A 26021-nucleotide genomic window follows, 5' to 3' on the forward strand; every position below is an offset into this window, starting at 1 on the left:
TCTAGTAGTTGCCAGCTGGGTGCATTCCCTAAGTTGTAAGCCCTGAAATCTTACTATGTGTGTCTCTGTGGACGTTAGCAGACAAGGGAAATTGGAAGTTGTTATGTGATAGACTACCACACGCAATTTCGGGCAATGAGAAGTCAGTCCGAACGCAATCGGGGTTTTACGTGATTGTGTGAGAGGTGATCACACGCAATTTTGGGCAATGGCAAGCTATTTTCAGGCAATGCGAAGTCAGTTCGAACGCAATTCGAATTCACATAAATTTGCTGAACTGGCGAATTCACATGAATGCGTTCTGGCCCCACTTCCTTTTCATTCAAAATTAAGAGAAATTACTCCTGTGTGGCAAGCAACTGAGGCAGGAGGCAGAGTGCAAGGGCAGTTTTATTGAGGGCAGGAGTGTGTGCATGAGCCTTGGATCTCTTGACCACAATGAGCATGGGGCTCTGTATAAAACAAAGACACACAAGGACTTGAGAGAGGGTTCGGGGCTGGAGTGTCCATTTTGTCCATAGGCAACGTCCCTCCTCGCTCCTTACACTGGAAGCAGCACATCCGAGATACTCAAAAGTCCCAAGAATTCTGTTACACATCCAACCTGGATGAATGGATTTGTTTCAGCAAGATTGCCTGGAGAAATGCTGCCCCATTTGGCATCCATTGCCTGGAAAGGAAAGATTCCAGGGAGACTGCTTGATATAGACCTGGTGGTCTTTGCCTCCCTTGTTCGCCACCCTCTGTGCCCATACCTTTCCCATCCCCCAGCCCAGTTTTCTTGCCTATTGCAACCCAATTCACAACTGGCCCCATTTTGGTTCAAGGGGTTGCCGAGTCTTGAGACAAAGGGGTTGTTTTGACGAAAACCATGTCAGGAAACGTGCCAATGAGCTTCGTGTCCAATTCCCGTTCCCTAGTTTTCAACACTGATGGGGGAAAGTGGGGATGGTATGTCTCCAGGGGGTAGGACGGTCTAGGTGGGTGCCTTGTTGGACAAATAGGCGATCAGAGCCACCACGGCGCCAATGTAGGTACAGATGCCAAGGATGATGGAGAGGACAGCCAACGCAAAGGTCTGGCGGGAAGCTGTCCATGCTCTTGGGTAGTCCCCTTTGGCTGATGCCTTGTTGGTCTGCGAGGAGAGAAAGAGGCCAAAGAGAGGCAGCAAATTAGTAAGTTCTTAAAAGCAAGTGTTCACACTCCCTCCCAGCTAGAAGTTCTTCCTTAAATTCTAGGAAGAATTGGAGTGGTCATGGCTATTTCTTAAGAAACTGACTGTGGAAGAAGTTCTGGGGGCTGATCAATAGTTCCCCTACATATTCACACTACCCATGTTAAAAACTCAGGGGGAACCCCGATATCGATTATCCTGGATTACATGGGGTTTTAGGCAGCCCCTCCCAACTTAATCAGGTGCATTCAAGATGCATGTGAACAGCAGAGATTTAACCCGGATTCATCCTGGATTATTTTCACAGTGTAACTAACCCCCAAGTTCTTGAAACAGAGGTTGGTAGCATGAGCTTTTGTAGACTTCAGTCTACTCTTCCTCAGATGCATATGAGTTAGTAGTACTGAGGAAGTAGACTTTAGACTTTTTATTCTACGAAAGCTTATGCTGCCAACTTCTTTATCTCAGTTAGTCTCAAAGGTGCTCTCTCTACATACTGATTCTGCAGACTAACATGGCTATATCTTTGAATTCTGCCCCAAGTTCTTCTGAGGCTAACATATCTTGCAGGAATACTGAGCAAATACAAGACCTTTTTGAGCAAATGGAGGGTGGAAAACAAAATGGATTTTAAAAATAAATAAATCCCTTGTTATAAGCCACTGTATCCTGTCACATACGATCTGCCTAGGTCAGGGGTAGGCAACCTTTTTGAGCCGGGGGCCGGGTTGCTGTCCCTCAGACAACTGAGGGGCCGAAGCCCAAAAAAATAAATAATTAAATAATTTTTAAAAAGTTAAACGGATAAATAAACCAGGACAAATGTAGGACAAAAATTTCAAATGGAGGACACTTTTTCTTTAAAAAAGGGAGGACACACAAAAATTTTTGCTGATTTTTAAATTTTTTAAAATATAAATGCATGTTTCGGAGGCTTCTATAGACAATTGCCCCCCTTGCCCACCGCTTGTCCCCCCTTGCCTGCCACTTGCCCCCCCTCGCCTGCCTCCTCCTGATAGGCCAAAGGCCCCACGCCCTCAAGCGAGAGGCCAAAGGCTCCGGCAGCAATCGGCGGCAGGACCAGGCTGGGGCCGGTCCCAAGGCCTTGCCGGGCCGCAGGTTGCCTACCCCTGGCCTAGGTGCTAACCTGTGGCTCTTTAGGCCTGCTGCATAGGGCTCTCTTATGGCCTCTGTCCCCAGTCTCTCCACTTTGTGAGACAACAATTTCCAGATAGAACATTTTTGTGGGGAGATTTGATCTCTCTCCTTTGTGATTCCATCTCCTTCCACTCAACCACGATTTTGCCCTCATAACTTTTTCTTTTTCCCTCCTCCTCAGCAAGAACCTACCTTTTGGGACAGATAGAAGGCAGCGATGCCCAATGGCCAGAAGCAACATAACATGGAGAAAACAGCCAAGCCTAGGTAGTCCTGAGGCAGCAGCATGGAGAAACTGCTTTCGCTTTCTGTGTCGCTGTCGCTGGAAGAGTCATTCTGGGGACAGAACAGGGAGAAAAAGGGCTTGCTATCTGCCTTCATAGGAAAAAAAAATCAACCGGTAAAAGGAAGGCGTTCAGAACACAACTGTGAGTTTATGGAATCTGGCCACCTTCAGTAGGGACTTTGGACCTGTTTTAAAGTGCTCCCCCCGAAACTCAACATTGGCAGGCGGGTTGTTACTAATTTTGACTACTCACAGAAGGAGGGCAAGTGATTTTCCCCATCAATTATCATTGAAGCATCCTTCAATACGAAGGCTCTTGCAAGCACAAGGTGTACTTGGAAGTGCCATTAATGTGTTCAGTGTAGCTTACTCCCAAGTTAGTGGGGACAGGACACATTGCAGGCAGTCTTTATTACTCCAGGGAGGACTCAACAACAATCACTACCTTAATATTTCCCAGTGTTTGGTCATTTAGCACACTTCTGATTGATAATTCCAGTGTACGCTTAACTACTGTACATAGGAGTCTTGGTGGTCTAATTTTGCCAGATCATTGCTAGGGTAGGATGAGGACTGTTCCCTGCCTTATCTTTGATGAGGGTCAGCCCCCCACTCCTTCTCCTCCATTTCCATGACCTCAAGGTGTGGTGTTGGCTATCAGGTTTTGTTGTTGTGTGGATGACAGTGACAGATGACTGTTGCCCTCATGTGCTACCTGTGGGCTTCTGTTGCAGTCAAGGCAGTCAACCCATCGTTTTCCATTGAGCACCAGCCCACAGTAATAGGGTATTTGCAATGGGCTGCAATCCATCTCTGTGCAGATCCCAGAGATGGATTGCAAGGCTTGGAGGTCTTTGCATTATAGGAGATTTTCCTCCTCTGCAGATGTCAGCTGGTCAGAAAGGAAAGAAAAAGCACTTCTGTTTATGTCATTCAAGTCCAGATGGTTTTTAAAGGAGGAGGACAAATTCATGGAGGGTAAAGCTATCAGTGGCTGTATCAGTCACAATGAGCACAATATGCTACTTTCAGGATCAGAAGCAGCCTGACTTTGTACCAATTGCTGCTGAAGACAAGCAGGAAGAAGCTTTTGCATTCATCTGCTGCTTCAAGGCAGGGTTCCTTAGAGGCATCTGCTTTGCAGCTGGCTTTGGAGAATATGGGACTAGCTGGATCCAAAAGGGACTCTGTTATGCAACAGAGACTTGATCTGTAGAAATCAGGTGGTGAAGATTTTTCATGGGCAGAAACATACATTCACCAACTACAGGTTGAATCTCATTTCTCTGAAATGCTTGGGAGCAGAAGTGTTTGGATTTGGCTCCCCCCCCCCCGATGTTGGAATACCTGTATTTACATATACATACATAAGGAGATATTTTGGAGTTGATATCCAAGCCTAAACACAAAACCCATTTATGTTCCATATACACCTTATACACATAGCTTGAAGGTAGTTTCCGCAAGAGGACAGCGATCAGCGGAGAGAGTTCAAAAGGTTCCCTTTGTGGACTACAGCTCTCACTGGCCTTGCTGGTTGGGAACCTCTGGGAGTTGTAGTCCAAAAAAGGAACTTTTCTGAGTCCTTGCCTTGGAGCAAGAGTGAAAACCTCTTTCCCCAGCATCCACTTTTTACCTCCAGGTCCGGTAACTCGGTGTCACCCACTTCGTAGCAGACGGTATGAATGTCTTTTTCCAGAGCCACTTTCCTGGGCAGCTCACCGGCCTCCTTGCTATCTCCAAAGGCAGTTTCAATGTAATCTTTCTTCTTCCATCCTTGGGGATTGCTCGATTTCCACAGCTCGGGGTACAGCGTCGGTTCCGGGGTACAGTAGGGCTCAACTGTCCTCTGCAGGCTACTGGGATCCAAGAGCTGATGGGAAAGGACTGCGGAGCCTGGCTGCAGCCAAGGAAAACTAGGTGGCACATGGCAAGACAGCAATCCGGAGTGTTTCTGGGGACTGGATTGGTTTAGCATCCTACCATGAATCACCAGCTTCCCAGAAGGCTTGGCCAGGAGAGGATGCTGTAGCTCATGAACGTTCTCCATCCTGCCTCCTGGAAGAATGGGACGAATTCTTCTCTGTTGATTTCAGTAAGTCTGGGCTGTTCTTTCACTTTAGTTACCTTGGGGAGAAGTTAAAACAAGGAAATCAACAAAGGGTAAACAAAATGAGGGCATTAAATTACAACTCCTGTTGTGCGCCATCACATTGTCTCCGACTTATGATTACCCAAAGTCAAACCTATCATGGGTTTCTCTGGGGCTGAGAGTGTGCGACTGGCCCAAGGTCACCCAATGGGTTTTCCTGGCCAAGCGGGGAATTGAGCCCTGGTCTACATGCTCAAACCACTACACCAATCTGACTTTACAGATGTGACAAAATACGATACGAAAAATACACTCAAATAGACTTATTGGATGAAAACCAGCACCAGATTTAAAGCATTTAATGTACAGCTCCAGATTGTAGCTATGGGGAGGGTGCCAAATGAGGGCATTGCCCTCACCATGGAATTTTTCTTCGGTCCCCAAATTTCTATTGTTGCAATTGCTTTAAAAAGGAAGGCAGAATTTTTATTGGAAGGGGCAATGCCTTCATGTGTCCCACTCCTCACATAATACCCATATCCCTTCTTAGCAGCCAGTCATTTGCCAGAAAGATTTACATTTAAAAGTCTTTGGTTACTGGCAAAGACAGTAAGGCGAAGAAGGGAGTTCCACCATCTTGGTGTCACCACCAACAAGACCCTTTCTTGAGACCTTACCAAATGTGTCTATGTCAGGGATGTAGGGTTGCCAGTTGTATTTTAATACAAGGGGTGCCCATTATTTGAGGTCTGGAAATCATGTCCCTTATTTTAAGGGACATCCCCCATTTGAGGGTTAGAAAGCTTTTCCTTTTATATGGACTGGTCAAGACGCAAAAACAAAACAAACCAGCCCAACCTGTCTTTTTGAGCTCTTCAGAAAGGCAAAAAAGTGGGGATCATATAATTTAGGAATGCAAAAAAATTACGAACAATTTTAGGGAATGCAAACCATTGTTACAGAGAAACGCATGGCTGAGTTATTGGAAATCAATTTTAGGCATTTAGGTAGAACTCGAACTTGTTAAAAGCTACTTCTAGTTGTTATTTCTGCATTGTCATGACTTTCAACTGTCTCTTGTTGCTATTTGGAAAACCTGGTGTTGCGGAGGATGGCAAGACTGAAAGAAGGGCCTTTCCTGAAGACCTTAAAACTCAGGTGAGAAGCTCATATCATATAAGAATAAATGTGGATTTTTTGGGCTATGCGGCCATGTTTTAGAAGAGTTTATTCCTGATGTTTCACCAGCATCTGTGGCTGGCATCTCTCTGAAGACGCCAGCCACAGATGCTGGCGAAACATCAGGAATAAACTCTTCTAGAACATGGCCACATAGCCCAAAAAACCCTAAAAAAACTTTGGATGCTGGCCATGAAAGCCTTTGACTTCACAATAAATGTAGAGTCGATTTCTCCTTAAGAGTCCTTTTCTTTTTTTCCAGCCGTGGGCCGCATCTGTCCTGCAGAAACAATGCAGCTTGACACTGCTTTAACTGCTATGGCTCAATGCTATGGAATCTGGAAATCTGTAGCTTGGGAAGCTATTTAGCTTTCTCTAGAGGTCTGGTGCCCTCATTAAACTACAAAATCCATAGCATTGAGCCATGGCAGTTAAAGCAATGTCAAACCACATTATTTCTGCAGTGCGGCTGCAGCCATAGTCATGCTCTCTGAGCGCTTGTGATACTGAACTCCTTTAAGACAGGCAACTTTATTTTTTTCCTTCCACCTCCGCCTCCCCCAGTTTCTCTCAGTGACTTCCAAGCCACCTTCCCTCCGGCAAAGCCCTAAGAAAGGACATCTCATTCCCCCCACCTCAGAGCATTCATTGGTTGGGGCAGAGAAGAAGCTGGAAGTGAGTCATGATGCTTGGCTTTCCTCCCCAAAGAGGCTGCCACTTCAGTGATTCCCTGGGGAAAGTCTCTTTCCCTTCTCCACATCATGGCTTACAGATCATTGCCCACTTAATCAGGAGATTCTGTGTGTGAATCCTCAGATGGCCCTGGAAAAGCCAAGCGGAGGTAGCCCTGTTCAGAAGCAAAGCGAAGAGAGAGATTCAGCTTGACAAAGGGAGAGACAAATACTGTACACTCCTATTGAGGGATATGTGTGTTGGTGTTTCCAACATACGGAGACCCTAAGGGGTTTTCTTGTCAAGTTTCTTAAGAGGGGGCTTGCCCTTGCCATCCTCTGGGGTTGAGAGAGTGTGACTGGCCCAAGGTGGGTTCCCATGGCTGAGCTAGGATTCGAACCCTGGTCTCCAGAGTCATAGTCCAACACTTAAAACACACACTGACCCTAAGGTGAACCTCTCATGGGGGTTTCTTGGCAAGTTTCTTCAGAGGGGGTTTGTCATTGCCATCCTCTGAGGTTGAGAGTGTGTGACTGCCACATGGTCACTCAGTGGGTTCTCATGGCTGAGCTGAGATTCGAACTCTGGTCTCCAGTCCAATGCTCAAAACTGCCACACTGACCCTAAGTCCCGGGGTTTTCTTGGAAAGATGTTCAGCAAGAATTTGGGGTTTCATATACTAGGACTAAATTAACATATTTTGTTGCAGTATATGCGCAATTGAGCAGTAACCACCTCCATCTGTTGTTGGACTGCAACTCCCATCGCTCTATCCATTGTCTGTGGGGATGACGGGAGTTGGAGTCCAGCCACATTTGGAGGGCCCCATAGCTTGGTTTGCCACTGCTAAAGTACATGAACGTAGAGAGTAGAAAAATAAATGTACTGACAACCAGGGTATGTACTAGTACAAGAAATACCTTGATGCTGTCAGTCTATATGTTTATCGTGTTGCAATGAAATGTTTGGCTTGCTTATAAAAGAAAAAGCTAAAATGCAAACAGGTATTTGGGCTTCAATTAAGCCTTGATCCTTTAGGCACAGCATCTGGTGAATTTAGAATGGGAACCCTAGATGAAAAGTGGAAATACTGGAGAGAAAATCCTTTGCCACACGCTTTGCAGGAAAAAAGTGGATCATTATTTTCACAAAATGCTTCCAGACTAATCTGCATTGAATGATGCGAATTTGGATATAATGGTTACATTTTAAAAGTGCATCTGACCAGAACGAGGAATTCTGTGACCTATTCATACCACATCCATTATAGCACTTTGATACCACTTTGATGTCTAGGATCCCATCCTAGATAACAGTGGGATTTGTAGTCCTAATGCAGTACACATCTTTGCTAGAGAGAGCACTAATGTTGCAGTTCGGAGATCTGTGCACTATTAACTTCTAAGCATCCCACCAAACCACAAACCCCAGGATTTTATGGGATGAAACTATAGCAGTTAAAGCAGACTCAGAATAACAAAGAAATGCGGAGAAGACTGGGAAGAGATGAGAATCTATTGGAGAGAAAAACAGGGAGAATTAGCGGTGCAAACTTTAATGGACTATAAAGCCATAGAGTATAGACTAACAGTTAATGCGATATCTATATCTGGATATATACAGAGATACGATACAGGAGCTTAGGTATGAAACATTGGTAAAACAGTAGATAAAGTTGAAAAAACGTACAACCAGACATGGAAAGTATTGTCGTGCTAAAGGGAGAGGTAGAAAAGCAATGAAGGATGCAGGCAAATAGAAGAAACCATTAAGGCAGATAAACTCAATCCTATAAGAAATAAAGACGGGAGAAGAGGGGGGATTTGAATGCATACGGGAGAAGAGGAGGGATTTGAATGCATAACAATGGGAAGATAAGAACAAATTGTGGCCACATAGCCTGAAAACCCCTAAAAAACCCAATGAGAGACAGAGTTTAATAATAAATAGAATTTAAAATAGGGGAGATTTGGAGAGTAGAGCTGGAGGTGAAGGAGGCCCATCTGTCTGCTTGCCATGGCTCATTAGAATCGGCTGGTGTCTCCTCCTGATGTCTCCTTCCCATCCCATTGCTTTCCTCAACCTTTATGCAAACCCTGTAGCGGTTAAGCGAAACGGAACAGAGGTTGGCCCTCTATGGCACGCCGCCATAATGCAATTGCAGTCACCAGACGAGAACAGACATTTGGGGGCTTTTTAATTCCGGTCAAAGATTCCACCAACTCGGAAACCCATGGAGCATGAAATGTGGTGCAACCACCTGGGGTTTCCTTGTCGGGGACAGAGAGATGAAGCGAACACGTGCAGCGGTTCGTGCATTTCGCGGACGCATTCAGTGGAACTTCAGAGCAATCTCTTGAATTGTTGGGAGTCGACATTGGTAGGTCACATGCACACATGTGCATCAATGTGCACCTGGAGAGGTTGATTTGCTATGCAGCTTCTCATGGTTTTCTTTTTTTTAAAAATGGCTTGTATAACTTAGACCAGGGGTAGGCAACCTGCGGCCCGCGGGCCGGATGCGGCCCGGCGAGGCCTTGGGACCGGCCCCAGCCTGGTCCTGCCGCCGATTGCCGCCGGGGCCTTTGGGAGGCAATTGTCAGAAACATGCATTTATATTAGCATTTTTTTAAAAATCAGCAATTTTTTTCGCGTGTCCTCCATTTAAAAAAAATGTGTATTCCATTTGAAAATTTTGTCCTATATTTGTCCTGGTTTATTTATATATTTATTTATTTATTTATTTATTTAATTATTTATTTTTTTGGCTTCGCCCCCCCCCAGTTGTCTGAGGGACGGCAACCCGGCCCCCAGCTCAAAAAGGTTGCCTACCCCTGACTTAGACCTCATGCAGAGAGGCCAAAATAAAACTGCTTCGGGTCACTTTGGAGGTAATGCTGTTTAAATGATGGATGTGTCCTAAGAGTCCGGAAGCCGCGCCAAAGCCACTCTAGGACTGGAGCATGGCTTTGGCACAGCTTCCAGCCTCTTAGGACGCATGCAGCATTTAAACAGAATACCTCCAAAGTGACCCAAAGCAGCTTTATTTTGGCCTGTTTATTCGGGCCCTTAGTTCACAGCTTAGAAAAGTTGCTTATTTGAACTACGAAGCCCAGACAACTCCCCAGCCAGCATGGCTAGTGGGTGTTGTGGTATCAAACTGCATTATTTCTACAGTGTAGATGCACCCTTTGCTAAGTGAGGTACAGTTGCATGTGGCAAAAGAAAGAATGGTTGGCGAGGCCAGAGATGATGCCATGTACAGTTGGCCCTCCATATCCAGAGATTCTTTATCCATAGATTCAAGCATCCATGCCTTGAAAATGTTTTTTAAATATATAAATTCCAAAAAGCAAACCTTGGTTTTGCCATCTTATAATGTAAGGGACACCATTTTACTATGCCATTGTATTTAATGCGACTTGAGCATCCATGGATTTTGGTATCCACCAGGAATCCTGGATCCAAACCCCAGCCGATGCCAAGGACCCACTGTATATTCCTTGTGGCTTTTCACCATTATGTGTCAGTAGGACGACAACATTGTGAGTCTCGCTGTGTGTAAATGAGGTTGCTGGTTGTTTTTTTCTTTCCTTTTTTTGATTGTTGAAAAGCTATCATTTACTGGGCTGGTTTTCAATTGTGCCTTTGTTTGGTTGGATTTAATAACTATGCAAAACGTGGGGGCAGGTTTTTCTCAAAATGGCTTTTGATGAATTATTATGAAACATTGTGGAAATACCTCTGTTGTTATTTTGAAATCTATTGTTTGATGCTGTTATTGACATGCCTTAACCAAAAACCAAGAATCCACATATTGCTTTTATCCTTGTTGACTTTGGATATTGTGAGCCGGCCTTCCAAACAGTTTTCTTTGCAGAAAGGCAATCGGCCAATTAAAGTCTAATCTAGTCCAATCTGATCTCATCTAAACCATTGCTCTTGCTTTCTTCTACAGTCAGCTGGAGGGAATGAACCAGATTTCATCCCTTGTCAGTCTTCCAAGAAGATCATAGAGAAAATTGGTCAGACTTCCAGTTTGACATGGGTTAAACCCAACATGTTGGACCACAGTAGTTCTGGTTCCTCCAGTCTATATGTTGGGGACAATGGGAGTTGCAGCCCAAAACCTCTGGGTTTAAAAGCACCATATTGCCCTCCTGTGTTTGCTATAAAGGATGAACCACAAAATGGATCCTGGTGCCACCAACCTTTCAACAAGCTTGCGTCTTGTATTATTTTGTCTTTGGAAATCGGTTGACATGATGAGAGCCCATTAAAAATTCAATCTTCTCAGATGCCAACACAATTTAGGTATCTTTGGTTGAAGAGCCTTTGGTATTTTTTTTTTTGCAAGGCTGGTCCACTCCTAGGAGCTCTGAAAAGATTTTAAAACAGACCTCCCCATTCCTGGGTTCTCCAGTTTTGTTGGATGGCAGCCCCAGAATTTCCCAACCAACATAGCTATATATCCTCCAACATTTCACAGATGAAAACTGGGACATGTGTGGCCAAGCATCATTAGAGTGTGGTTGAGATGGGAGAGGTTATTAACGCAGAAGAACACACAAGCTAGGAGAGGCTGCAGCAGTTTGCTTTTGCCTGAGCAAAAATCTGCCTCTTCTCCTCTCTCCTTAGTTGAATTAACTGAATGCAAACTAAAAAGTGGCAGGGGAGAGTTGATCCATCAACGCATGCCACTGCATTTGGAAATGTGTGCTCCTTGCATTGCATCCACGCTGCAGAAATACTCCGGTTTGATCCCACCTTAATGGCCTTGGCTCCATGGTATGGAATTCTGGGAATGGTAGTTTGTTGGTCCCTTCCTCTCCCCTTGTTGCACTGAGCACAAACTACCTTTGCGCTTAGTTTGTAGCAAATGAAGCTGAAGACAAAGAGGGAAAGTGGAAGGAGGAGAGAGAAACTAAGACCTTGTAAAAAAACAGCTGCAATAGTGAGTTGTTGTTGTTGTTGTTGTTGTTATTGTGTGCCTTCAACTTGTTTCTTCAAGCACCTTCCATGCTCTTTGTCTGTCCAAGGACTCCATGTGACTCAAAAGTCAATGCTCTTTTATCCCAAGAGAAAAAGTACTAAGCAGGTGTAAATAAGTCTATAAATCCCAATCTTTGCAGGGTAGCAAATGGAACTGTTCTCCAGCATCGTGTGTGTGTGTGTGTGTGTATGTAAAGGGGTGGAGGTTTATTCTGCCGATATTTAATAACATCTCTCTTTTATTTGACTTGCACAAACGATCAGTCAATTACCGCTGACACGTCTCCCTTGGGAACCTGCGTCATCCCTGCTTGCCAGGAGTGTCTGGACATGTGCGAAGGAGCGCAGGACCTGCGGAACCATGGACTGATCTAACCAGGATCTCACTGATCGCCTGTTATTGTCTCTGTGCTAGATTTTCCAAAAAATGCTCAGCCTCTCTTGAAGCCCCTTAAGGTAGCTCCCTTGCATAAGCTGTTCATTCTCTTAAATCTATGCAAATTTCAAAGGGCATTACATTAAAACTGGCCTTTCTAAAGCCTATTTAAGTTGCATATGCAGGAGGAGGTGTTTAAAATATAGAGAGAACTCTGGTTTTAACCTCTTCCAGGCATAAACAGTTTGATTAGAGCACTTAGCTTCCCACTTGTAAGCATGTGCAGAGTTCACTGCTTTTACCCACAGCCACTGACTAATGGCAGCCAACGCTGCAGATAGCGGCTGCAAAAATGATGCACTTTGGCACTGCTATCACTGTTGCGGCTACATCCTATGGAATCCTGTTATTCATAGTTGTGGCCCAAGAGAGATGAAATCGCTCCCAAAACTACAAACCCCAGAGCACTGAGCCATGGCAGGTAAAGTGATGTCAAACTGCATTGCTTCTGCAGTGCAGATGCGGCCACTGTTGGGCAGTAGTTGTGGCTGCATGGCACAAGGAGAGGATGCTGGAAAAGTTGCTTTTAAAAATATCCTGATTTCTTCCTCTGCCTCCCATGTTTCCTAGTTATGCTCACTTTGCTTCAGTTTTCTGCAAAGAGTGTACGAAGTCCAAAAGTAGTTTGGATTCAGTTAACTCTGGGGGTGGCAGGGAAAGAGAAGTGGAAATTGAATCTCTCTCTTCCCAGTCGAATCAGGCAAAATCAAACTGCGGCAGCCTCTCCTTGGTTGTGTGTTCTTCCTCATGAACACCTTTTTCTGTCTTGACCACATTCTGATGTTGCTTGTTTGCACATGTCCCAGTTTTCATATGTGAAACGTTGGAGGTATTGTGTGAGTAAAAATCATCATCATCACCACCACCATCATCCACACAATTTATTTTGCACAGTCTCAAATGGCACCTGCCCCAAGTTATGATGCATAGCACCACATGCATGCTTTATTCTGAGACGGCCAGCAAAAGATGCTTCGAGCGCCTCTTGCATTCTCTAAAATCCAATAAATAGCACGTTAAATAACTCTCTGGTGCCCATATAATGACACCACAAAGATGCCGCCTGAAGCAACCGCCTTACTCTGCCCCATTTTAGGGGCTGGTTGTGCTGTGAATGGAAAACAGGATAGGATCAGACAGTGCCGGTCTGGTGGTTTCCTAGTTATTTCTGCATTGCTTGAAATACCAGGGTTTTCAAAAGGTCTTAAGTTCGTAAGGCGTGAGACGGAACTAAAATGCTCTCTTTTGGGATGAGATTGCTCATTTTGTGTTCAAAAGGGTGTTTTTGTGTGTGCAAGAACAGGGTCTGTTTGCTGTCAGGAACAGGTGTTCCCAAATTCTAAGCAGAACCAGACTCAAAAAATATCTATTTTCCCTTGGAGATGGCAAACAGAGCCGGGGATCTTGGATTAGCAATGAAGGGCATCAAAATGGCAGAGGAGGGCTTCTAAACAGACTCACACTATACAGTATTGAAATCAACCACTGGTATTGTAATGGGCTGGGGATAAAACCAGGGGCCCATTCTCACTACACAATTACAGTGCTTTTATTCCACTTTAACTGCCATGGTTCCATCCTATGGAATGGTAGGATTTGGAGTTTATGGAGGGATGTATAGTATTCTCAACAAGAGCACTGTAGTGGCTCAATCCGGATTTCATAGGATGGAACTCATGCTCTCCAACATTTCACAGGTGAAAGCCAGGACATGTATGGCCAAGGAACATCAGAGTGTGATAAAAATGGCCAAAATTACTAATGGCGAAGAACACACAAACTGGCATAGGCTGCAGCAGTTTGCTTTTGCCTAGGTCTACAGGGAAGGGCAAGACAAGTGGGAGGGAGAGAGAGCAATTGGGACATTTTCAAGGTAGCTGAAAAAGTGGGACAACAGAGCATAAATCAGGGCTGTCCTTATCAATTTGGGACAGCTGGAAGGTATGGAATTCATAGTAGGTAAAGTGGAATCATAGCGTTTGGCTTGTGTGAATAAACCCCTGCGGGTTTAATGAAGTGGAGCTGGCTCCAGCCTGTAACCTGTCGTGCTAACAGAATTATGAGCAGTGCACTGTTTCCATGCGCTTGTTGAGCCATTAAAAAGAAATGTCGAAAATGGGCAGCGTCTGAATGCACAATTGATGGATTGTTTCTTATGGCTTATACGCCGCTGCAATCCATTGAATGGCAAATCTATTTTATCTTTTAAAAAAATTGGAAATCATTTTGTAGTTGTTATAGCTACCGGTAGCCTTGGCGCATAAATGACTTCACATCTTCCATGTCTCCAAACTCGCTTCTGGTGCCTTATTTGTCTCCACTTCATCAACCTGGCTTCTCATTTTCTTGTGTTATACATTCTGTTAGGTCTTCTTTCTTTCATCTCTCTCTCTCTCTCTCTCTCTCTCTCTCTCTAAAAAATATATATTCCCAAAAGCAAACCTTGATTTTGTCATTTTATAAATGGGGCACCATTTTACTATGCCAATATATTTAGTGGGACTTGAACATCCACAGATTTTGTGGTCCTGGAACCAAACACCAGTGGATACCAAGGACCGACCGACTGTCCGTCTGTCCGTCCATCCATCCATCCATCCATCCATCCATCCATCCATATTTCCCTCTCCCTCCTCTTCAGACAAGACGGCACAGTCTTACTTGTGAGTGTTATAGGAGACACAAAGATATCCCCATGAAAAACAACAACCGCTGTGAGCTCCCACAAACACACATCCAAGAGAGGAGGCGGAGGAAGAAAGTGTGTTTTAAAATAGATCTGAATTCTGTCTCTCTGTGTGTAAAATGGCACTAGGGAGGGTGAATCAAAGGCCATCTCTCCTTAACTCCTAAAGCGCCCAGTTGCATGCGCATTGGAATGCGCATTGGAATGTAGATGCTGCATCCCTGTTGGACAGCATTCACTGGGGGCTGTCAATCCTGCAGTGCATCACAGTTTTGCTAGTACGGGCGGAGGAAGGATCAGCAACCTGGAACCCACTAGATCTTTGGGGCACTATCTGAAATCAACCTGGCTTGATGGCACACACTGTTGTTGTATGCCTTCAAGTCATTTTTGACTTATGACCCTAAGGGGAGCCTATCATGGAGTTTTCTTGGCAAGATTTGTTCAGAGAGGGTTTGCCATTGCCCTCCTCTGAGGCTGAAAGAGTGGGGCTTGTTTATCCTGGTTTTCCATGGCTGAGTGGGAATTCAAACCCTGGTCTCCAGAGTCTTAGTCCAGTGCTCACACCATGCTGGCTCTACTACACCACAATACAGAGCTGTTACAAACAATACAGTATGTTGCACTAACCCAGGGTTTTCCAAACCTTGGTCTTGCCAATGTTTAGGACTTCAGATCTCAGAATTCCTGACTGTCGGCCCAACTGGCTGGGCCTTCTGGGAGTTGAAGTCCAAAACACCTGGAGGGCCAAAGTTTGGGAATCACTACACTAACCATGGGACACCACTTCCATTGCAGAGGTAGGAGTAGAACTCAGAGCCCCGACCACATTTCTGTGCTTCACCTTATTGTTGCACCACTGCCTCCATGTGCTTGATTCTGAACCCAGTCAAATGAAATCACAGCATCTTTGCATCTCAGTTCTGCTTTGCTCTCTTGGGAATTATATAGGGCCTGAAATTCATGGCAGGGGAGGAAGGGGAGGCAAATGAGTCTCTGGAGACAGGGGCCCTGCATGCGCTCAGATGGTGTTTGCCAGCGCACTCTCATGATTCACCACTGTTTTCTCCAAAGCATAGGTTGGGAAACTAAAAAAGAAAAGCCTCTCGTGGTGCTTTTCATCTTCTTTCCCAGTTTCAGCCCGAGCGATCCAGACACCCACGCCTTTGCATTTGGAAACATCAAGGCGCTCAGGAGATGCTCTTTGCATTACATCCACACTGCAGGAATAATCTAGTTTGATGCCACTTTTACTGCCATGGCTCCATGCTGTGGAATTTGGGAAATTGTAGTTTTGTTGGGGCACTAGAGCTTTGCTACAATTTCCAGAATTCCATAGCGCGGAGCCATGACAGTTAAAGTGGCATCAAACTAGATTATTTCTGCAGTGAGGATGCATCTCCTGAGCGTGTGGATTGCAACGGGATGGAGGCTATGGCATTTAAAGAAGGCAGCCTGAATGTGAGTGAAGTCTGTTGCGTCAATCTGAATCCAGAGTTGCCAAATCTCAGGCTCTGGCCCTGAGTTTCAGGGTTTCGCCCTTCTCTTCCAATTCTCAGGGCAAGAGGAAGGAATCTCAGGATGAGCGCACCGTCTTGAAAATGCCGGGTCTCTACATTTTACTCATTAGACATAGTGGGTTTTCTTTTTATTGCATAGCCACAGTCTGTGCAACTGTGGCTGATGCTTAAGCTATGAGGCTTAACAACACTGTTGTGGGTTGTCGCTTCTAATATCCCCCTTGTAGCATCGTTCTGTGTCAAAGACAGGTTTCTTGTATGTTTTTCTACACGGGGAACTCATTTTCTGTACAAATATTTTTGGTTAAAAATACATATGTTTCTCTGCAAAATAATACCTTCTCAATACTTTGGGACTTTGGATCCCAGCAGCAAACTTTACAGCATTCTCAATGGTCTGTTAGGTTTCACAGCTCTTGGGACGCCTCTTTTTTTCAACCAGGGAATTAATAATTATGGAGAGTTATATATATTTCCTATCCCAAGTTCGGTCCTCCCTGTGTGACTTTCTACAAATGCACACGTGTTTTGTACGTGGACCAAGCTGTCTCTTCAGAGCAAGCATCATGTGCCATGCAGCCCACCCTTGGAGTTATTGCAACGGGGATAAAATTGGCTCGCACAAATGGTGATTCACCAATATGTAGGCAAAACCACACTCGGGGTCTGGATGCACCATCTGCTTTTGCTGCCTGTGTGGGATTCTAAAAACAGGGGCGTAGGAGGGGAGTTAAACCCCTGATAAGACCTGATCACAACACGATGGGCTCCAACCTGCTTGATGGCTCTCAGTTGGTATGTGCCAACAAGGACGCACTGTGCCCACCTTGCAGGCTGGCGTGTGTAGGTGCGAAAGAGAGGTTTGGGTGTGGGTTTTGTGAGTCATAGCAACTCTCTTTCCTAGAAGATTAAATATATGACAGTTTCCCAAGAAGTAACTGCATTAGGCATTAAACTCTCTTGAAGCATAGAAAGGAAGGGGGGAGGATATGGCAACACCTGGTTTTTATTTCTGCATGAGCTTTCGTGGGTATAAACCCATTTCTATGGATGCAGTGCATCCGAAGAGGTGGGTTTATATCCACAAAAGCCCATGCAAAATTAAAAACCATGCAAAAATAAAAAAGAAAGAGGCAGACAGGCAGAAAATGAGAGAAAGATGGAAGGAAGGAAGGAAGGAAGGAAGGAAGGAAGGAAGGAAGGAAGGAAAATGGCAGTATCTTTAAGACTAATGAGTTTTTGCAGATGGTGCACCCAAAGAAGTAGGTTTATATCCACAAAAGCGCATGCAGAATTAAAAGCCATGCAAAAATAAAGAAAGACAGACAGACAGAAAATGAAAGAAAGATAAGAAGGTAGGAAGGAATATGGCAGCACCTTTAAGACTATTGAGTTTTCTTTTCACAGATGCGGTGCATCCAGAGAAGTGGGTTTATATCCATGAAAGAGCATGCGATCCTTCCTTCCTTCCTCCTTTTTAAATATATGATAGTTCAATTTCTGGGTTTGTTCACCGTTTTAATTTCTCTCCCTTTTTATCCAGCATCACCACAGATTCCTTCGGTGTTTACTGCATTTCTGAATCTCGCCCTTTGATACAGAATGATAGAGGGCTGTTGTCTAACAGGAAAAGAAATACCAAGGAAACATGAGAAATATGCCATTAAAAAACAAACAGCAAAGCACATGCCGGCACATGCATCTCTTTCTTTCATCGCCTGTTGCTGGCAAGAGAGCCAATATAAGACTAATAACCAAACATAGGATTCAAGGATCTGGGATGGCATTTAAACCTCGATTCTCAAACCAGTCTGAGGTCAACCTGGGAATCCAGTGTGGGTTTGTAAAAGGTGAGTGCCATTCACACATTGCATTGCCATAAACCTGGGTTTTCTGCACACTATGCTCTCCTCCGCTAGGGCTATGCAGCCAACAGAGATCTCTAATGCATTCATGTGGACGCCTTTGAACTCCAGTTCACCATATTCACTCATTACATAATGGAGTATGTGAAGAGGTCCTGTACAAATGTAGATTGTTTTTATCCACAGGAGCAGAGGTTTGGTCAGTTAGTTATTACAGTATTTGGGGGGTTATAACCAACACTGCAACTAAGATATTCATCAGATGCTGTTGAACTACAATGTCCATCAGCTCCAGTCAGGAAGTCCAATAATTAAGGATGATGGGAGCTGCAGTCCAACAACCTCTGGAGGTCCTCCATAGGTTCTCCCCTCCTGTGTTAAGCTTTAGCTGAGACTAAAACCATGCAACACTGGCTCAAATTTGTGCAAATTGTACCGAAGAGCTCAGGCCAAGACAGCTTAATTCTTTCACACTAACTGTGCACCATGCATGAACTGTACTAGTGTAGAAACCTAGTGTTCCTATCTGAGCATGGAAAAGTTACTTTTATAGATTGCTGCTCCCAGAATCCCCCCCCCCCCCAATGGCATGGGAATTCTGTGAGCTACAATCCCAAAATGTAGCGTTTCCAGGCTCTGGCAATGGAAACGGGTGGCAGATAGATGTCAGCTCTGATGTCTGAACCTTACATATTTCTAAACCTGCGAAAGCCATCTGGTTGGAATCTGTAACGTTTTTCAACGACGGGTGAAGAAAGTCCTTCCTGTAATCCATCATTATGAGATGCCATTCACTGTCTTGAGGAGGAGCCCTCTCTTCAAAGGCTTGAAAAATGAGATTAGCCAAATTCATAATAGAACGGTTTGCCAAGAGTTGTTGTCATGATGGTGACCCATAATAGGTTAAACCATCCCTGACCTATGTTCTCCCAAACATCTTAGACTACAACCTCCATCATCCCTAGCCAGCATGGCCAACATATCTAGAGAAGGGCAGGTCACAGAGTTGGCAAAGGTAGCAGGAACTTCCATGTGCTAAAGCAGTCTATCTCCAAATGCCAGATGCTAAGAAGCAGGGAACAAATCCAGAAAACCAGGGACCTTTCTTTAATTCCTGCCCTGTTTGTGTGCTTCCAAGAAGCACTCAGATGGCTAGTTTGGGAAGAGAACGACAATTCGAACCCCAGTCTCTGGAGTCGGAGTCCAGTGCTCAAACCACTACACCACACCAACACTCTTTATCACCATGCCCTTTATTTATAGCCAACCTTTTGCCCTAAAAACACGTTGCAAGGCAGCTTACAGTTATTTTAGCACCCTGGTGTATATATACACACACACAATATTGCCATTCTTGTTGTGCGCCTTCAAGTTGTTTTTATCCATGGCAGCCCTAAGGCAAAGTTATCATGGGGTTTTCATCAAAAGATTTGTTCGGAGAGTTTGCCTTCCTTGGAGGCTGAGAAAATATGACTTGCCCAAGGCAACCCAGTGGGTTTCAGTATTCAAGCACAAATTTGAACCTTGGGCTTCCAGAGACACCCCAATAACTAAACCACACAGGCTCTGCTATCTGTCTGTTATCCATCCATCCATCCATCCATCCATCCACACAAACAGACACACAGAGGGATATACATGCAATTGTTGTTGTTGTGTGCCTTCAAGTTGGTTTCCGACTTACGGCAACCCTAAGCCAAGCTAGTCACTGGGCTTTCTTGGCCAGATTTGTTCAGAGGAGGTTTGCCATTGCCTTCCCTTGAGGCTGAGAGAGTGTGACTTGCCCAAGATCACCAAGAGGGTTTCATGACCAACCTGGAAATCGAACCCTGGTCTCCAGAGTCACAGTCCAACACTCAGACCACTACACCACACTGACTCACAATAATACATATTACATATATCCATACCAGTATCTATTACTGTACCTATTTATACGTAAACACAATTGGATAGATAGGTCGAGAAAAGACACCCATATCTAATGCTACTTTGAAATCTGATTTTCCTCCTCCTGCTGCTATCTCCTTGGCTTCTCCATGAAGGCCAACAAAGTGAGGAGGAGGAGAGCATAAGAGCATCATGAGGATCTATTCTATGCCCTCGCTGTGCCATCCCACACACCTGCTGGAGAGTGAGTAAGCCATCCCAAAAAAACATTTTTCTATTTGGAGACTCTGGGGGTGGGAAACAACTACTGCAAAGGCTGGGAACTAGAGAAGTAACATTCCTAATTTTGTTTTAACCCCCCTCCCTCCCTAGCAGAGATTGGTAACCTACGGTTACCTCTGCCCTTGCCACCTCTCGCTGGGCACATCCCTGGGCACATTGCTGCCACCTTAACCACCATAGACCAAGCCTTTGCCCTCTTTTCTTCAAGGATGCTCTGACACCCACATCTTTCTCAATAATAATCTAGGAAGGTAGGATTAGGAGCATCCACGGATCCATCCCTTGGGATTTAACGCTGGCCTTCTTATACAGGTGCCTAGGGCCAGGAAATGCTCGTTTCTGATGCTCTCTTAGCAATTGTGCCAGTTGCTTTCCATCATCTCTGGTACCCAAGGCATGGATGGCATGGCTAGCCTTGATCTGAAGTGCCAGTGCTTCATGCCAACACTGTCCATTCCCTACACACTCTTTGGGGAGCAGGTGCAAATAATACTAATATTTATAGTACCAAACCCCTGGCTTGGCTGGTCCAAAACCATCTCTCTTTGAGCTCCTACGGGACAAATTAGGACTGAGGATGGCAGAAGGTGGGAAGGAACTTTCCGGGACCTCCAAATCTAGGCAGGACCTTTTAACCCCTCCAGTAGAGTTGGATTACAATTCTCATCCTCCCCAGGCAACAGGGCACCATCTTGGGAGAAAACTGTGAGGGAGGGAGTTGGCATGGGGGTGCCAAGGAGCATTATGGGACCCCAAAGTCCAGGCAGGACCTTTCACCTCAACCTCTCTACATTAGAGCTGGATTACAACTCCCATCCTCCCCAGGCAAGAGGGCACAACCTTGGGAGAAAGCTGATTTCCATGTGCGAAGAAGGGAGTTGGCATGGGAGTGCCAAGGGGCTGTGGACCCCCAAAATCTAGGCAGAACCTTTCACCTCAACCCCCCTCCAGTGGTGTTGGGTTACAATTCCCATCCTCCCTAGGCAACTGGACACCACCTTAGGAGAAGGCTGTGTGCCAATGGTGGTGGTGGTGGTGGTGATGATGATAATGATAGTGATGATGATGGTGATGATGATTTGTATCTCACTCTTTCCCCGAAACTAGGACCCAGAGTGGCTCACAATATGAAAAGAACATCTGAATTGCCCAGCTGGGGTTTTGGAGCAGAGGGGTGCCAGCAGTGTCAGCTGGCACCCCCTGAGAAGCCCAGCTGGTCCTCAGAGGGTCTTAGGCAAAATCTAGAAAAAAGAAGCACTTACCTCTCCTCCCTTGGCAGTGCCCCCGCGGTGCCCACTTCCTCCAGACCCATGCAGACCACATCCTTTGGGGAGGGAAGATGCCCATCTCTCTGCCTGGTCCAGCGATGCCCACTTTGGCTGGATGGGCAGGAGTGGGAGGGGAAAGTCCCTCCACCACGGTCCCCAGATGCCAGCCAGAAACACCCCCTCACCCAACTCCCAAAGTCTTCCCTCTTCTTCCACTTGCTGTGGGCACCGATGGTGCCAGGGAGGGGGGCACACAAGGGAGCAGAATGGAGAGGGCAGTTCTCATCAGATGCCTTGCCTAGTGCTAGCTGCTTGCCCTGGGCTTGAGCTTGTTGTGGCAATAGCAGAAGGGGGCAAGGAGCCAAGCAGAGCCTGGCACTGTGCCCCTCTCAGATCGGTGGATGGCTGCTTGTCTTCCCCTTCTCCTCTGCCCAGTGCTTTCCTCCATCCAGCCTTCTCTGCTGGCTGCCAGGATGCGGTGGCATGAGTGAAGCCCACCCTCCTGCCTTCTTTCCTTCTTTGCCGCCCCCAGATTTGGATATAGGGAGCCTAGTAAGAAGGGGAGGGCTTGGATGCCAGCTGCTAAGGGCAACCTTATTCTCAGAGTGGGATCCTTTGGCTGGCAAGGGAGTGGGTGCATTGGATGGCAAAGGCAAGAGAGAAGGGAACTGAATGGCAAAGGCAAGGGAGTTGTTTCCTTTTCAAGTGTCTGAATCAGTTTCATCTTTTCAAAATGTGTTTTATTCTTTTAATAGCTAGCTATCTTAACATTGTTGTAATAATTGGATTCCTTTTTAATGCACTTCTTTTCTATGTTTTTAATTGTATTGGGATTTTTTAAATACTGAGAAGCCCCTCTGAGTCCCAGTTCTAGGGAAAGAGTGGGATGATGATGATGGTGGTGGTGGTGATGGTGATGATGATGATGATGATGATGATGATGATTGAGACCCTTGCAAACAATTCACACACATAGATATCAAGCGTCGCTGTGGGTCCTCTCTGGCTGCATCTATACTGCACAAATAATCCAGGTTGACACTGCTTTAACTGCCTTCCATCATGCCCAAACATGCCCAAATGAAGATGATGGGAGATGTAGTAGTCCTTGCTATGGGATTCTGGGAATGCTCCTCTGTGGAGTCTCTGTCTGCATCCACATTGCATAAATAATCCAGTTTCACACCACTTTAACTGCCATGGCTCCCTGCTATGGAATTCTGGGACTGGTTGCTGTGGAGTCTCTGGCTGAACTGCAGAAATAATCTGATTTGACATCACTTTAACTGCCATGGCTCCCTGCTATAGAATTCTGGGAATTCCATGCTATGGAATTCTGGGATTGGTCACTGTGGCATCTCTGGCTGCAGTTGTGAATTGATAACAATATTATCCTCCCCGCTTTGTCCTCACAACAGCCCTGTGCGGTAGGTAGGTCAGAATGAAAGACCAAGTGACTGGCACAAGGTCGGTTAGTAAGTTTCTTGGCTCAGTGGGGACTAGAAATCCAGCGGTGGCTGTAAGCTCCCAGGTCACTGGGACAGTAGATCCACTCCTGGTTTTTCTCTGGACCTTAAAGGCACAATCCAAGGTGCTGAAACCAAACCCTCAAATAGGTTCAACAATGCTCTTATGTCCAGATGGAGACCTGGAGCAATTGCACAGATGTGCCCCCACAGACCTCCAAATCCTAGTCCAACCCCAATTCTAACCACTATAATGCACAAGAGTGGGACATGGTGGGGAGTGCAACCCAGGTGTGCCAACGGCAGTGCCAGCACAATCATCTGGCATTTCACTCTTTCCCCACCACCCAAACCTATTCTTTGTTTTCTCTCTCTCTTTTCTTCCTTCCAGTTTCCTAATCCTCCATTCTGACCTACTTTTCTCCCTGCGCTGCCCACAGTGATTCCGATTTGTCCTGCCGTCTGCGTCGTAGCCAAGTCACTTCAGCCGCAAGTTACTTAACTCCCCAGTCTCAGAGCTCTGGCTCTCTGCGTAATGTTGTTTTTATTCCTTGTGTCACTGCAATTCTGACTTAACATTGTGGAACCGTTATTGATTCTGATGGAGATGCCAGATCCCCTCGGTCTTGTGTATCATATCTGTATCACATGTGAAATCTGAACATAAACCTAGATCATCTATTGAGTCTCCTCGGCTACTGACTAAGCGAGGGTCATAATGATGAAAACTGATGATGGTCACTTTGTGGTTGTTGCTAATTGCTGTTCAATTGACTTCAGTTTATGGCAAACCTATGAGTGACTATAAATCCAACAATGGCTGTAAGCTCCCAGGTCACTGGGGCAGTAGATCCTCTCCTGGTTTTTCTTTGGACCTTAATAGCACAATCCAAGGTGCTGAAACCAAACCCTCCAATAGATTCAACAAACTTTTAATGTTCAGATGGATACCTGGAACAAGTCCCTCCTGTTAACTTAGGCCTTGCAAACTCAGGGCAAGCCTGGCTGCCTTGACTGAGGCCCATTCATGCTATTAAAATAGTCCAGGATGAATCCAGGTTGAATCCTTGTTGTTCACACATGTCCCAAATGCACTCAATGCACATTTGGGTGGTGGGGTGGTGGCAAAAAGCCCACTTAAACTGGGATATTCAATACTGTTTTTCCCCCTCAGGTATTCCTGAAAGATCCAAGTTGTCAGCTGTGTGAATAAGCTTCTGAATTGATTCAGATCACTCTGTATCCTTCCTTCAAAGAGAGGCGGCTCTGCTTCAACCCGAAACGACGGCATGTGTGAGTAACACTAGGGTTAAAAATGACGTGAACAGATGTGTGAGCACAAAACAAAATGGGAACAACAAACCCAATATGCATCAACGTGGCGATCTGCATCTTCTCAGGACAAAAAAATGAGCGTGAATGCTCACTGAGTCTATTCCCCTATCCACAGCCCAGCTCAGGTCTTGCAAACTCAGAGCAAGTTTGACTTACTTGACTGAGTCTATCCACCTATCCATAGTCCAACTCAAGTCTTGCAAACTCAGGGCAGGCTTGGTGCCTTTGAATTAGTCTATCCACCTATCTGTAGCCCAGCTTAGGTCTTGAAACCTCAGAGCAAGTTTGACTTACTTGACTCAGTCTATCCTCCTATCCATAGCCCAGCTCAGGTCTTGTAAACTCAGGGCAGGCTTGGCATCCTTGACTGAGTCTATCAACCTGTCCACATCCCTGCTGCAGTTAAGATGTAACTAAGGCATGCCTCTCCATGGCCAGACTTGACATCTCTAGGACATATCTAGAGCTGATCCTCATCTTAGCAACAAAAATGATAACTATGGCCCCATACAGACAGGCCAAAATAAAGCTGCTTCGAGTCACTTTGGAGGTATGCTGTTTAAATGATGCATGCATACTAAGAGTCCGGAAGTTGCGCCAAAGCTGTGCTCCAGTCCTTAGGACTGGATTGTGGCTTTGGTGCGGCTTCCAGACTCTTAGTACGCATGCATCATTTAAGCAGCGTACCTCCAAAGTGACCCAAAGCAGCTTTATTTTGGCCTGTCTGTATGGGGCCTTGGATAGTAAATGCCTGGTTGATATATTCTGAATGTTTTTCTCAGAACATTCTCAGAACATAGCTGCATCCGAAAATGGGACATCAGCCACTCCACTGGCTACCATTGCACAACAGATGCCATACGCTGTAACATCACAGATATGACAAAAGGACTCAGTTCAATGTTGCACATGCCTAGGTCTGTTCACTAACACCTAAGTCTCAAACAGAATCACAGACCCCTTTGAAAGCTTGAAATATGAGCTTGACTTCTGCATGACAAAACTGGGTAATGCTTTTTTGCCAGAGTCTCCCCTCGCCCCTACAGATTTCCTTTCCGCTCTTGACAGAAATTGATTTTCGAACTGTTGCCTTCCCAAATTATTTTGCCGCTTTGCTAATGGAATAGAGAGCATGGTCCCCACTTCCTTGCCGCCCACCTTTCGGCAGTTCTCTTCCCTTGATCTGTTTACTGCCTTAACAAGTCTCCTGTGAGACCCAAAACAGTGCGGGAGGAACGCCTGCCTTGTTGGTGATTATGATTTCTCTGGAATATCGTCACTTGGTGCATAATTTCCATTCACCGCTTCTGCGGTCTCTGGAGGGCCTTGCAGAACCGGAGGTTTCAAAGCAGGGCCAAATGATTTGTAATTTAATTAATGCTACTTCTTCCATCCTTCTGCACTTTTCTTGTCTAAAGAGCGCTAGCCTCCGACTGTTAGCAAACACGTTGGACCCATAACCTCTCTGTAATTGATTCTGGCCTTTTGGTTCCTTCCTCCATTGCCCTTCACCAGGCTGACCAGATGTCCTCACCGCAAAGGAGGACAAGGCACCGCAAAATGTTGGACATTCAAGAAAAATGGAGGCGGCTGCCAAAGGAAAGCAAAAAAGCCTAATAGAAATATCAGCGCATGCTTCGTGGTGATGCTCAAAATGGAGGACATTTTGGAATTCCTCTTGGACCAAAGAAATGGAGGACCTGTCCTGGAGAAGAAGGCA

At 45.5% G+C, this 26021-nt stretch overlaps 1 protein-coding gene and 1 long non-coding RNA gene across 3 annotated transcripts; one reads left to right on the top strand and one right to left on the bottom strand.

Annotated features, from left to right (window-relative positions):
- Positions 1–372: 372 nt before the first annotated feature.
- On the bottom strand, positions 373–4668 carry LOC121917543 (transmembrane protein 91-like). The gene is made up of 3 exons (XM_042443593.1): positions 4255–4668; positions 2525–2668; positions 373–1135 (listed from the first exon to the last, which is right to left on the bottom strand). The coding sequence occupies exons 1-3, from the start codon at positions 4666–4668 to the stop codon at positions 977–979; spliced, it is 717 nt and encodes a 238-aa protein (XP_042299527.1). The 3' UTR covers positions 373–976.
- Positions 4669–4729: 61 nt separating this feature from the next.
- Positions 4730–26021, top strand: LOC121917544. 2 transcript variants are annotated; one of them, XR_006101059.1, is made up of 7 exons: positions 4730–5868; positions 11818–12009; positions 17739–18045; positions 20106–20194; positions 23358–23498; positions 24141–24259; positions 25817–26021. It is a non-coding gene; the product is annotated as an uncharacterized LOC121917544 (long non-coding RNA). The 2 variants fall into 2 exon arrangements; XR_006101058.1 differs by lacking the exon at positions 11818–12009 and having other exon boundaries at positions 23358–24259.

This window comes from Sceloporus undulatus, unplaced genomic scaffold (genome assembly GCF_019175285.1).
Source record: "Sceloporus undulatus isolate JIND9_A2432 ecotype Alabama unplaced genomic scaffold, SceUnd_v1.1 scaffold_23, whole genome shotgun sequence".
NCBI classification, from domain to species: Eukaryota; Metazoa; Chordata; class Lepidosauria; order Squamata; family Phrynosomatidae; genus Sceloporus; species Sceloporus undulatus.